This window comes from Elephantulus edwardii, unplaced genomic scaffold (assembly GCF_000299155.1).
Source record: "Elephantulus edwardii isolate Elephantulus edwardi_28Jun2011 unplaced genomic scaffold, EleEdw1.0 scaffold00133, whole genome shotgun sequence".
NCBI lineage: Eukaryota > Metazoa > Chordata > Mammalia > Macroscelidea > Macroscelididae > Elephantulus > Elephantulus edwardii.
In genome coordinates, this window is record NW_006399883.1 from 7,731,010 (window position 1) to 7,745,139 (window position 14,130).

Below are 14,130 nucleotides of genomic sequence, written 5' to 3' on the forward strand. Positions count from 1 at the left end.
AATTAGCCAATGAAATCCCTAAAAAGTAGTCACTTACATACTGAGTCACCATAAGCTGGAGTAAACACCATAGTAACAGAAACTAAGTAAATTCGTTTCCCCAGCTTCTTTATGGTAGTCTAATGAATAGAAGAAGTACAGGAGAAATTCTGACCCACTGGTTAATATATAGGTAACAAGGTTTAACTTCTACTAAGTGAATTTTTCATCAAAAGCTTAATCTTATATCCACAGTTGCATTTAGATTTGACCTAATTAGAGAGTTCACTGGACATTAACCTTGATGAGAATGAATGGTTGGCAGGTTTATAAAGAAAAAATTTCTCAAAATAAATAAATCAGACCAAGACTATTGTATCACTACAAATTTTATTCAGAAACCCATCTTTGTGTTTTTTGTTGTTTTTTAAAAAAAAATTCCCATTATGAACTGGTTTTGTCAATCAACTACAACACTTTCTAGCAGACATACGGTAAAAACGGCATGGCTCAGAATCGTCCAGATCTCTCCCGATCTCTGGATCGCCGCCTATCACGTTCCCGGCCACCTCCGCCGCCGCCGCCACCACCACCTCCTCCACGACCACGGTCTCTCGACCGGGACCGACGTTCACGAGACCGGGATCGAGACCTATGCCTGCACACGAACAGAGAGAAAACTGTTTGTACAAGGAGCAAAAAGGTGCAACACAAGGCTCATTACTGCTCAACACTTGATGACATGGGGGGAAAATGTCCACTAATAACAAGCCGTATTGGTATGACATGCCTCAACCTCAGAAGAACAGAAGGGACAAAAGGTGCATCTTAAAAGTGAAAAGGCATGCTATTTCCAAGATTGAAATTCAATACCACTATGAGTCAATTAAAAACACTTGCTGAAACTGTGACTGAATTTTCACAATTCTGAACCAAAGATTTCATTCAGTATGTCAGATTCTGCTTGGTGGTTCCCAGTAATAACAAAAAAAATTGAACTAAAAATAACGCAGCATTAAAATACACCCCCTACCCCTTAAGAGGAATAATACTCCATACCAAAGTACTTTTTGAATCTAACTGTATTCTGTAGCTTCCTTATCCGACTTCCAATGATTTCTCATTTTACTTTATTTCTTTGCTTTAGTTCTAGGATTGAGAAGAAAGATTTTGAGGCCTCTCCCTGCAAATGTTTGTGTTCAAGGAGGCTATATTTCTATTTCAAAATAAATACCATTTTAATCAGTACCTCTGGGGGGTGGGAGAGAGGGAAATTAAGCTTACAACTGACATATTCCAATACTCACTTCTTACGACGTCGGCCATACAACTCCCGACGCAATTCTCTAGAAATGGGCTTCAAATGCATGAAGTTGCAAAAGCCTCCTCGTGTACACTCTCTGTGGACAGAAATTAGTTCATTATCATGGGGCATGTATGACAATTTGTTCTTTCTCACACGCATGCACCCAAGCTTTCTTTGCTGCACCTCCAAGCTTCTTATTTTTATGTACCTTCCAAATAGAACTGACCCACAGCTGACGCTCCAGCGGGTTTTGAGAGGAAGAAAATCACACAGGAGACTGTTCATCTATCTCCCATGGAGTGGCTGGTGGAATCAAACCTCCTGCCCCTGGGTTGACAGTGTAATTTCTTATCATGAAGTCACCTTACTCACCCCATCTCATACTGGCGGCAACAGGCTTCTCTAAAGTCAGTCACAGGGGAGAGCTCTGCATGAATCGGTTGTCCATTAAACCAGCGGTTATTTAAGTCAATCACAGCCTTTTCTGCATCTTCTTCACGACGAAACTAAAAAGACAATACAAAAATGCTTGCTACTCACACTTTAACTACTAATAATTTCAACTACTTATCCAAGTATATATGTGCTTGGTTGCATATGATTTGTGCTCAAAGTCAATATTAAGAACCAGATAGCTTTATTTACAATTCACTATCAACTGCAACTAGCCCTTACTCAGTGTTGGCCAGTCATTACACAAAGCTCTACTTGTAGCCTTACTCTTACCTTGACGTACACATTTCCAACTAGATGGTCTCCAAGGTTATCACAGACGTTCATCTCTTCAACCTCTCCATACTTTTCCTCCATTTCTGTGAAAACTTCCTAAAGAAAGGAAAACAGGTTTAAGGACCTGGATAATTTAAACACAAATGTGTAATGGAACATAAACTCATGTTCAATTAAAAAACCTTGATTCTTTCCAAACACAAGTGAAAGCTCTATCAGTGTCAAAGAGTATCTTACCTCAAAAAATTCATCATAGTGTTCCTGCATCTCCACATCGCTCACGGCACCTGGAAACAACAGAAATCTTGTTGGTCAGAACATGGAGGAAGAACAATGCTTCTGTGCTAAAATTCAAACTGCTATAATTAACTCATATTATCTAAAGAGAAAACACAACAAAGTTTCACTCTACTGGAGCACTGAAGATACTGCAATACCACCTACTTGTTAAAATCTTAAAAGTGTGGTAAGATTTTAAAATTCCCCTCAAAACAGTCTCAATTTTGGCCATATCAGATAGTGAAACCCAGCAAGTTTTAATCAGCATCAAAGGGCCACATTAAGTGTGAGTCAAAAGCTGACTCTCAAAAATACTTCAAAAGGAAGTATTCTTTAAGTTTTAGTATAAGAGCTAAGTAATCACAATTTCTTTTTTTTCTTTATTAAGGTGAAGGTTCAAATCAAGGCCAGTGACTAAAAGCTATGTTCCTAGCCAGTTTCTTTTACAGATTAGAAGCCACACATAATGCTGTAAAATTCTTTCTGATGCGATTAAAACCCAAACAAGAAACTCAGTAGGGCATAATTACCAGGCACCATTTACAGTATATTTAGGATGCCCCTGTGTAAAGGGAAAGTTACAGTGCTTTGTTGAAGCAAGCATTCTTGTTTTATATTCCAAAATTATCTTCATCAAATTTCTTCTTCTTTGTAGTCAACATGTGAAATCAAGTCCATGGCTTTAGTCAATTTTATAAAATTTCCTTTTTATACTCATTAACATTTTTACTAAATTTTACCATTCAAATCCTAGAGCCTTCTTAACATATATCTGAGGAATAACAAAGTAGGTATGCCTATAAGCTGATGTTCCAAATACTGGGCCAACCCAGTCGCACCATGTTTTATCTTCCACAGCCCAGACTCCTGGATGTGACTGAAGGCTCTGGGGTTAAGGAGTCTGAATTCTTATGGAATAGTCTACCTACGAGGGCTTCTTGTATAATGTTGACGCTATCTTTGAGCAACTATACCACAGTTAACTTTGAAGACCCTTTCAGTCTTTGAGCTGAAACTCTTGAGCAACTTTCAATCAACTGAAACCTATTCAGCCTTAAAAAGAGTTCTGTATTGGGCTGCTAACTGAAAGGTCAATGGTTTCAATCTACCAGATGCTCAAAGGGAGAAAGAGGTAATTTATTCCCTTAAAGATTTATAGCCTTGGAACCCAATGCAGAGTTACGAGTTGGAAATGATTGACAGCAGTGAGTTTGGTTTTGGATTAAAAACTACTGGCAGGGGGTGGGGTGCTGTTTTTGACACATTTTAGTTTTGTGTTGTTTTTTTTTTTTAATTTCCAAGAATCCAGACGCCTTTTAAACCTGACCCTTACCGGCTGTATTAAATACAACTCATTGCTGACCAACAGTATGCCCAAATTTTAACGCTATCACTAATACCTCTTTTTCCTTTAGTAGAAATCAAGTTCTAAACATGGAAAAAAGTGAAGCAAATTCCCAAGGGCAAATTTTAATGTTTAAATCCACTTCCAGAAAGTTACTATGTGAAAGAGACTTGGTAGGCAAGTATATTTTTGCCTCAAATTTTGGAAATCAATCACAATGATTTGAAAGGCAAATACAATAAAGACTAAACAAAAACAATTTTCTTAGAGAAATATCCTTAAATTGGGATTCTTATTTACAATTAAGCATATAAATCTAATTCTTTAAACACACAAAAGGCAATGTTAAAAAGAGAAAATGATTTTAGGAATTTGAATCTAGCTGGATAAAATCTTATCCAAGGGTATTATGTCAGATATTTCGGTTCATCAGCTTATGCTGATTTTCTTTCTAAATTGTAGTAAAACAATTTTGCTTGATCCCAGAATTTATATAGTAACAGCTAAATTTTTATTTTGTAGCACAAGAAAAACAAGAGTATTATAAACTGCAAATAAAGACACAAAGAAAACTAACACACAGTAAATAATACATACACAGTCCCCAAGTAAAACAATAAGGGCAAAAAAGTTATTACTTAGTTGCCTACTTTTCATTTCATTTTTGCCTCTGAGTACTGTTAGAAAAATTATTTGAGTAATTCCATATTTAAACATTTCCCTCCACCTACTGATCTTATTTCTGTAAAGAATAAACAAGAACATAAAATGCCCCCAAACTAGGTATTTTAAACCAAGGGTTACCAAATAATCCTGCTGTCATCAAATTTTGGGAAAGAAATTAATTCTACAGGGCTCTGGTAGCCTAGTGGTAAGGAATTGCACTGCCACCCAGAAATACTTGGTTCAAATTCACCAGCAGCTCTGCAGAAGAAAGACAGGCAATCTGCTCTTCTATCATTTACAGGCTCTGAAAACACACTAGAGAATCAGCTATGGGTCAACTCCAATTTGAGAGTACACAACAACAACCATCAAGTAAGGAAAAAAATGCTTGGATAGGCATGGCACTACCAAGAAAAAGTTGGCTGTTGAAATGTTCTTGCCTCACCCAGTGGCCTTTCGGGATGGGAGAAAGCCTGACAATTTGCCCATGTAAAGATTACAGTTGAGAAAACTCTACAGGAGAGACCTACTGTCATAAAGTCATTATTGTCAGTCATCTCAATGCACTTGACAACTGCCAAGTAATTAATATCAAGAGATATTCAGCAGGAAAAATAAGGAAACCCTGCCCTTAAGAATGTCTGTGTACGTGTGTGCGATGATGCTTATCTTTCCCAGTCTCTGGGCCAGCTTGAGTGCCAGTGGCCACAGGGGCCATTTTACCTTAGAAACTGAGGATGCATTCAATTTAGGTACCTTCTAATAGGATCTGTATTAATTTTTATTGCTTTATAACAAATAGGTATATGAGACACACCCATCTTTTGGATTTGGACCGGTTGATGGTTATAATCCAGGTGATTTATTTTCATATACTCACAGAGGAATCAATTCTAAAAATTAAAATTTTTAAACTCGCCAATGATTGCAATCTATAGTCTGTTTTCTAAGAAATTACTTTTCAATTGATCTAATAGCCACAAGCTACATCTGCTCTTTGCCCACACAGAAAAAATTGGGTAATGACTAATAAATGCCCAATTTAGACTTACTTCCCTATCAAGTACTCTACATTTCTGAAGTGCAGTAAACAAAATCCTAAAGCTGGAGAAGTTAGTTTTCTAAAATAAACAAACAAACAAACAAACAAAATGGTGTGCTCTGTCAGGGTATAGGGCTGCTGGTGAGGAAAATTCATGGGCAATGTAACTTGGAGGACCCTCTTTAAGGAAAAAATAGAACAAGGCTCTTAAAGTGTGACTTCCAAAGCAGTGTTTAATCTGAAAAATAATTTCAAAACAACAGAAGAATATTAAAGTGAAACTAACTTTCAAATCCTGTCTTTCTTAAGGAGGAAGAGCAACTCCAAGTCTATTCTATAATGATGGCCACAGTAAAAGAAGAGCCATGGCAGCACCAAACTTTGAAAGGGCATGTTTTCAAGTTCATTATTTTTTCCCTTTTAAACATAAGTGGGGATGGGAGATCAAACACCAGAGGTTTTCAAGGGAAAAGTGGGAAGTGGTGTAAATAGGACAAAAGCTTGCTATTTTTAACACAACGTGGTCCTTTACACTACAACGCAGACCAGATTGAGTTGACACTGAGCTCTGACACGCAAGTCCAGGGAACCAGGGAAGGAACTTGTAAGAACTTACAGCGCAAACCGTCAGCAGACTGGGAAGAGTTTTGAGGGTTACGGTAAATGTTCAAGAGGGCAATAGTCTGAAATACAAAACGCAACAACTTTATATTATGGAAAATTAAATTTAAACACTTCACCGGTCTACTTTGTCGATCGCTTCAGATAAGATTCAGTGCTGAAAAGAGAGCAAGTTATTGTTTTTGGAAGCAGAGATGTTGTCTCTTAGTTGATGGCTGTCTTGAAATACCCTAACACTGCACTATAACAGAGATCTCATAATATGCTTATATTGTATTTCAGTTTAACGTAAAACACTGCAATTCACAATCCTAACCCAATTAGGAGTGCCAACAAATCACTCTTAGATATTAGAAAATTTCTCATGAATAACTGAGAAAGAAGACCAACCGTCTACAGACAGTTGATAAAACACTATATTGGTGAAATACAATAATCACGTATCATGAAATCTCCACTTCCTAGAGAGAAAAAAATTAATGGTGAAATAAAACCCACATTTATTGGGTAACTTACCTTTTTGATTCCTAAATATTCCTAAGACTTAAAAATTTTACAGAAAGAACTTAATAAATGCCAGGGATTCTGTCACTGTAAAGACCAATGACTGGCTAATCACGTTAAAGAATATTTCACATCAGCGGACCACCTCCTATTTTACAAATGCCAATCAAAGGAAGAGGCCCGACTAGTGAACTTCCCCAGAAAAGCCTGTGAACACTGCCAAGTACCAAGTTCTTGCTGTGTGCGCCAAGGAGTTCCATCACCTTGTCCTGTTTGCAACAGCTCTATGTCAGCAGCTCAGAAGACAACATGGTCTGTCTCAATTAAGAGTGGGCTCTTTAACATCATTCTCTTTAAAAAATTTCTCCAACTGTGGGACTTACAGTGTGAGCCGTCAGCCGTCTGTGCACTGTTTTGGGGATTACGATAGATGTTTTGAATCAAGATGGTCTGCGGGGAAAAAAAAATAAAAAGGGGAATTCTACTGGCTGCTGTGCATATATTAGACAATTGCAAAGAGACAACTTGTTTGCAAATGGCTAAACGTTTGTGTGGTTTTTTTCCCGCAAGTCAGCCATGTGTCTTCTGAAGAGTCCACCAAAACCATCATATTATGAAAACAGAGTTTGAACAGTGACTTAGGTCAAGTCAGCCAGCAACCAGGAAGAAATTAAAATTGCTATTTTGAGAAGTCCCACATTGTTAATATTAAAAGTGTTTCAATACAAGATAAAGAATGAGAACACTTACATTTTTTTGGTACTTCAAGCTACAGAGACAACAGTATGTCTAAAAATTCACATTGTATAATCATATTCTTCATACAAAGTCATTTTAAAAACCAAAGGCATAATTCACCTTATGCAATACACTGATGTTCTCTGGTCTCTTACAAAACAAGCGTATCAAACAGGTCTCTGAACTTTTGACTGGATACCTGACTGTCATAATTACACTTTCTTAGTGGGATCTCTGTTTACATAATACAATAGCTTAAAGTATTTGCCTTTTCTGATCCTTTTCTTAAGAAAAAAACATCCTGTTAGCCTTTGTGCTTTAAACTGGATCAGGCGGACTTTAAACCTTACAGTACAGTTCTTCTTAAAATCAAGTCTGAAAAAACAAACCACGTTTAAGTTAGTAAGCTAATATATTACATTAATCTTAAATGTCCATATCATCTTAAGAAGCTTAAAATAAAAAAAACACCAAAAACCAACCAACCTCACATGGAAATATGCCAGACACTTAAAAGCTGAATCAGTAACTGTATGATTGAGAAAAAGAAATGCTTATTCCCCCTAAAAGGTGTAAAAACCAGTTCTTTGTGTGGTTTTACAAAATCAGTTAGTGCAATTCCTACCTCTGTTGTAAAGTAGGCAGCTATGAGAGGAGAGCTACTCCATCAAATGTTGGCTAACTAGAAACTCCCCCAGGTAGAGTGTAGTGGGCTACATACTTCAACTTACAGGAAAAATATATTCTTATCTTGGGATCTATCGCCCATTTGGTCTTTCCCTCTCCCAAGCAACTCCTTAGAGCCAACTTCATTCACAGAATGATTAACTGGAGTCACTAAAGGATGACAATCCTGATGAGAAGGAATTTCACTTAAAGTTCCAGTACAATTAGGGGAGGGTAGCTAGGATTACATAAAACCAACTAACTCACAGAGCAAATAAAAATAAAATGCTAAAGTAACATGCGTATTGATCCCATCAATGGTTTTGACAGACTTCTCAATCTATTAAAAAGCCAAGCACTCAATCTATTAAAAAGCCAAATTCTAGTTATACTGTGTGGTAATCAAAAGTAACTGGGGAGTGTATCTATGGGCCTAAATTGGGTATTACCAACATCTTCCTTCTAACTTACATCCAATCATTTAGTTTTCCTACATACTTAAAAGGCACAAAAAATACTTATTTTGGTAAAACAGGAAGTATACTCAAAGGCAAAATCCAGCTTGTTCCAAAAGATACAGACAAGAACCAAATACTGAGATTTTAAGGTGAGCTACAAGGCGCTCCCCAAACTTCAGCTCAGAAAAAGTTAAAAGCAGATTTGCAAATTCTTAAGAGTCTACAAACTTTTGGAACTTTCTGTTGCAAGAGGTACTTTAACCTTTTAATCAATGATCATTAGAATGTAAACCACTGTCATTATTTTAATGAGCAGAGGATTAAAATCACATTTTTTTGAGTGGCCTGAAGTCAGCAGATGTAAGCCCAAGATAATGGGCATCTTTTAATTGAGTGAATATATATGTTATGATTAAAGTTCCTAGTTTAAAGTAATTACCTATCTTTTAATATTAAACTATTCTTGTAAAAGAAACGACAACCTCCTGATTCTTTAACATGGATCTCAGAGGGGGGACACATCCAACAGTACAGACCACTCTCACCCTCAGTCCTGAGAGCACAACATGATGGGTCTGGTGAAAACCACACAAGCACCTCTTTTAAGGAGGGCATATTACCTCTGTTGAGACCAGAAGGCCATTCTGCATCTACGTCTGGGAAAGAGCCTGAATAAGCCAGCTTGGTCACTAGCACACTTAGGCTATTTAAAAGAGGTATTTATCAGGGCAGTTAATACCAGTTATCACCAATGCACAAACATTAAGAACCACGCCAACTAATGCAGTACTTTTTAAAGTTTTTCTCATTACGGCAACAAAGCATAGTGCTCTCGAATCTTCTAGGTGGACTAGAGTTGGTTTGTTAATTTTCTGGCCAGAAGGGCTTAGGAAGTGAAGAAAAAGTTCACCTGCCTCATATATACTTAACAAAAACAACTATTCACTGATGAACTCTAATGGAAAATTAAACAACTAAAGAGAGGAAACAAAATACCAAAAAAAAAAAAAATTAAAAACCCCAAACTTAGCAACATGGAAATTAACAACTGCCTCAAAAACCACGTTATGATACTTTACATGGAAACAGAAAGAAAAAAAAAAAGAAAAAACAAACAAACCTGGCTAAAGGTCGGTTTATTGTGCAACCGAGAGCATCTGTCTCCATGACGGCATGCTCCAATTTTGAAATAAAATGAACAGTTGACTCTGTAAGGGAAAATAAGAGCTGATTATTTTGCTGAGAAAATACAGAAGCAGATGGAAATGTCAATAACATAATATGTCCTAGCAAACGTCTTTTACCTCATAAAACAGTATTTTGGTGGTATGCACCATCCTCTCCTCGCTAGTGTTTTAGCATCACTTAAATTTAATTTCCATTTCTCGAAACATGTTACCATTTCCAGGAAAAAAAAAAACACCAACCCATTCTAAATCTTTCAACTTCAACATACACTGTCTGCTCTGTTCTATTTTCTCATAAATGGAGTGTTAAATTAGCCTAAAACGAAATTTCATCCAATATATCTTTCTCATCTCTCACTATGATCCCCTCTTTTAGACCCTAGAATGAGGAGTGAAGATTCCAGACTATTTGCTGCCTGGGCTTGGACACAGCCCCTACCTCTGTGGGTCTCAGATGCCATCTGTAAAATGAGAAAATGCCAACTTGGCATTGTTTCAAGAATCAGATATAATGGGCGTGTGCTTCACACACAGTGCCCATTAAATGCTATTACTATCTTAAAAAAAAAAAAAAGAAAGAAAAGAAAAAGGTTCATGTTCATTCACCCATATCAGACCAGTAGGAAATTTCCAAAACAGATCTGAACTAAATAACTCCTGGTTTCAGGATAAACAACTGTCCTTATGCACACACAAGCTCACTGACTTCTTATTTAAACCAAAAAAATTCTTAATTCATTGCCACTGAGTTAATATGGCTCTAGCTGAGCCTTCAGTGAGTTTTCAAAAGCTGTGATCACACATGGAGACTGCCTATCTTTCTCCACTAATTACTGTTGTTAGGTATCATAGAGTTGGAACCAACTCATGACTGATCCTCCAGCAGGTTTTTAGAGGTAGTAAACAGTGAGGGGGAAACTCTCCCATGTTGCAGCTGGTAGATTTGAACTGCATGTCTTTAGGTTAGTAGTACAACTCCTTACCACTGAACCACCAGAACCCCTCACTAACTCCTAACAATTCTATTATGACAGAAAAGAACAGATTCACAGGTATTACAAGACGAAAATCTTCGTGGAAACAAGACTGATACATTTTCCCCTGCCTAATAGCTAGTGGGTTTAACTTCTGGGTTAGCAGTTGAGTGCTTAACCACTTGTGTCACCAGGGATCCTTCCTTCAACTATCAATGTTGTTAGGCACTGAGAAGACTAAGACTCATATCAACTCTCTAACAACAGATCTGCCTCTTGCCCTTTCTTGTGTTATCATCACTGATATACTAGAGCCCACTGCTATAGCCACTGTGTAGATTCATTTTGTTGAGGGTCTTCCTCTCCTTCACTGACCTTCCACTTTTTCAAGCATAATTTCTTTCCAAAGACTGGCCTCTCTTAACAACATGCCCAAAATATAAGACAAAGCTTTACCATTCTTGCCTCTAAGGGAACACGCTGGTTGCACTTTCTCCAAGATATATCATGAGCCCTGTCTTAGAAGCTTTAAATGCCTCAACTATGCAGAACAAATAAAAGCAATCAATCAAGCCACCATGGCAGTGGTTATCAGATAGTTTTGCAGGTCTGTGAATTAGAAAACCACATGAGATGGATCTCATTAAAGATTTAACTTATGTAGGTAGAAAGGTTACCCTGCAATTAAGACTCCCACAAAGACTCCCAAGCCTTGACTTATTAGGTAGCAAAACAGATGGGAAAGCTTAATTTCTCAGAATAGAAAATTAATATATAAAGTTTTAAACTTATCTTACAGTTCTTACTTTGTATTATGGAACTTGACTAACAATAATACCTTATCTTTAGAATGTTACCTAAAGTGAAGAGCAAGCTCATTTTCTCTATTAATGAAATTAGGGAGAGGAAAAAGTTTACATGTACGAACATCTTCAGTTTTCAGGAGTTGATCTTGTTTCTTGGAAGCTAAAATCCATACCTTCTTGAAATAAGACAGAAGAAAGCTATATTGGAAAGCTAACTTTTCTGACTGTTTATTAAAACATTTAAGTTTATAAAAAAGATAAAATTCACTATGATAAAGTATTACAGAATAAAAAAAAAAATCCACACATTCCAAATAAAAATATTTCTTTTACAGGAGACACCCTGGAAGAGTAACAAAATTCCTGGAATGAATCTCAAAATTTACAGAGATACCAAAAACACCAGATTATCTTTTAAAAGAGCAAGAAATAAAGCCATGGGACAAGAGTCAGAGCAATACATGTAAGCTAAGTGGTGAAATTAAGGGTGCCGTTCCTCAAAGCAGGACCACATTTTACTCATCTCTGAGTATCCCCAAAGTGTATACAGTTGGTAGACTCAACGTTTCTGGACTGCTGATTTTGCTAACCATACAACCCCTTCTTCCAAACAATTGAGGAGATTCTATCACATGTAAATATGTATTACAAAGAAGAAATCATCCTGGGGAGAAAAAATAGTATCTGAAAAAAAAGTTATTAAAAATATAATGAATGACTAAAGTCTTACCATTAAAAATACTTTCATTTGCTTTTGAGAACTCCGAAAAATCTCAAGGCAGTAACTAAACCAAATGCTTAGTATTTAGTTTTCCAAAGTAAGAATTACTCTTTTAAACTGTCTGAAGATATTCCCTGTAGCCTAAACGTCATCCACCCAAGGGAAAGGAACACACGTTAAGAGGAAATTACTTAGTATACGATTAGAAAACTTGGGGGGCGGGGGGGGAATCTTATGCACGCAAAAGTGTTAAAAGCAAGCATTAGCTTTTATCTGGTAGTTAACAGATTTCCAATGACACAAAAGAGTCACATCCAAAAGCGCCCATCAAAGGCCTTATCATCGCTAAAAAGTGCAAAATAACTTGGGTGTTTTAAGTGGAACACTTCCAACTACTACGATCTCTAATTATTTAGCGACTTAATAATGGCCATCTTTGCCCTACGAAACATTGTAAAATAGAAATTGTTCAAAACTGCCTTAATATTTTTTTTTTTAATTTTTGTGTGGGTGTACCGTCACAAAGCTAACTTCGTTACAGCTTAAAGCAACTTAAGAGTGCTTGCAAACACGGAGACCAGGGTCGCCTAAAAACAAAACAGGCAGGAGGTGATCAGACGTGGGAGAGGCTTCGCCAGGGTTGAAAAGGCGCGGCGACCTAGGAGTTGCCTCAGCGCCTCAACTCCCACCCAACCGCACCGGAGCACCCAGAGCAGCCCAAGCTGCCCTGAGGGCGGACGCGCCGGGGCGGAACGTTGGCGCCACGGTCCCAGCTTCCCGTCGGTCACTCCTGAGGACTCTATTCATCCTCCTAAGAGACCCCAAAACGCTGTGTATGCCCGGAAAGTGCGCTCTGGGCCAGGAGGGCCGCCGCCACTTCCCGCCGTCCGTTCCCCTCCCCCCCCACCCAGCCACACCGCCTCATCCTCCCGCCGCCGCCTTCCGTGGCTTCCTCAACCAGCTTGAGCCCTGCCTCGGCGCCCCGGAAGCCCCGCTCGCCCGTTCCCCGCCGCCTCCTCGGCCCCAGATATCTGGTTGCTTTCACTCACTTGTCTTTCTCAGTGCCGAAAATGGAGGCCAAGTACTCCGCCATTTCCCACCATTCGACGCTGACACCGCTGGCGATGCCAATGCCGCCGACACGGCTCGACGCTTAAGGCTACGTCACTGGAAGCGACGACGCTCTCCCCGCCCCCTACGACATGACGTAGCTGCCCAATCAATGGGCGCGATGTCTGTGTGTGCGGGCCAGTGGCGCGCGTAGGCCTGTCTCGCGTGCCGTGCGCACCCAGCCTGACTTACTGCGCTGTTACGCTCTTTGGGCCCTGGATAGTGCTGGCTCGCTGCGTGGAAGCGCTTCACGTGGGATCGGGCCTAGTGGGTCAGGCCGGAGCACTCACACAAGGAGGTTTTAAACCGGTCTCCACGGAAACCCAGCTCCTTGCTGAGCGTACTCAGAAATAAAGTTGCCTTTCCTGCGCCCTTTCTGTCCGGAATTCCCTCCACCCCGTAACTTTGCTCCCGTTTAAGGACCTTTTATCTCGCTCCTAGCTCCTGCCTCTGCAGAGTTGAGCCGCGGCAACCCCTTTCTGTCCCAGAAGAAAGGGGAACGCTTCATTTAGACTTGAAGTAATAAACACGGTTTGAAAATATTTTTAATTACTGTTAAAGAATCAGGAGTGACATACACTTCGTAAACAACATGCCTCCGGAAACTCTAAGAACATATATAAATATCGATAGTTGTAGAGGGATTTCAGGTCTTTTGTTCGTAGGGTCGCTATGAATCTTCAACAGCAACATAGATTTAAGTATCCTAGAGTGTGCTGCTAAGAGACTTAAGCCGACGGGTTGCCTGAGTTTGAGGCTTTTTTTCTTTCTTACAGGCCTTTAGGCAAAAATATGGCTCATTGGCTATGGAATAAAAATATGGATAAAGTTCTGAGATTGGGTTAAATTGAGGGTCCTCAAGATACTAACACCATTTCTTCAATTCGAAGATGCGGAAGTGAGGAAATGGAAACAATGTGGGCCATTTCAAAGTCAGAAGAGGCACAAGACTATGGTCTTCAAGTTTTTAAATTTAGGAGGAGGTGAAGTAGTTTAGGA

The 14,130-nt window shown here is 38.7% G+C and overlaps 1 protein-coding gene across 4 annotated transcripts; it reads right to left on the reverse strand.

Moving 5' to 3' along the window:
* Window positions 1-355: 355 nt before the first annotated feature.
* Window positions 356-13,145, reverse strand: U2AF1 (U2 small nuclear RNA auxiliary factor 1). 4 transcript variants are annotated; one of them, XM_006893940.1, is made up of 9 exons: window positions 13,071-13,145; window positions 9,454-9,541; window positions 6,855-6,921; window positions 5,963-6,029; window positions 2,252-2,301; window positions 2,012-2,110; window positions 1,658-1,791; window positions 1,287-1,379; window positions 356-637 (listed from the first exon to the last, which is right to left on the reverse strand). In XM_006893940.1, the coding sequence occupies exons 5-9, from the start codon at window positions 2,279-2,281 to the stop codon at window positions 490-492; spliced, it is 504 nt and encodes a 167-aa protein (XP_006894002.1). In that variant the 5' UTR covers window positions 2,282-2,301; window positions 5,963-6,029; window positions 6,855-6,921; window positions 9,454-9,541; window positions 13,071-13,145; the 3' UTR covers window positions 356-489. The 4 variants fall into 4 exon arrangements, with proteins under 4 accessions (XP_006894002.1, XP_006893999.1, XP_006894000.1 ...); XM_006893937.1 differs by lacking the exon at window positions 6,855-6,921 and having other exon boundaries at window positions 13,071-13,139; XM_006893938.1 differs by lacking the exon at window positions 5,963-6,029 and having other exon boundaries at window positions 13,071-13,139.
* Window positions 13,146-14,130: the final 985 nt, after the last annotated feature.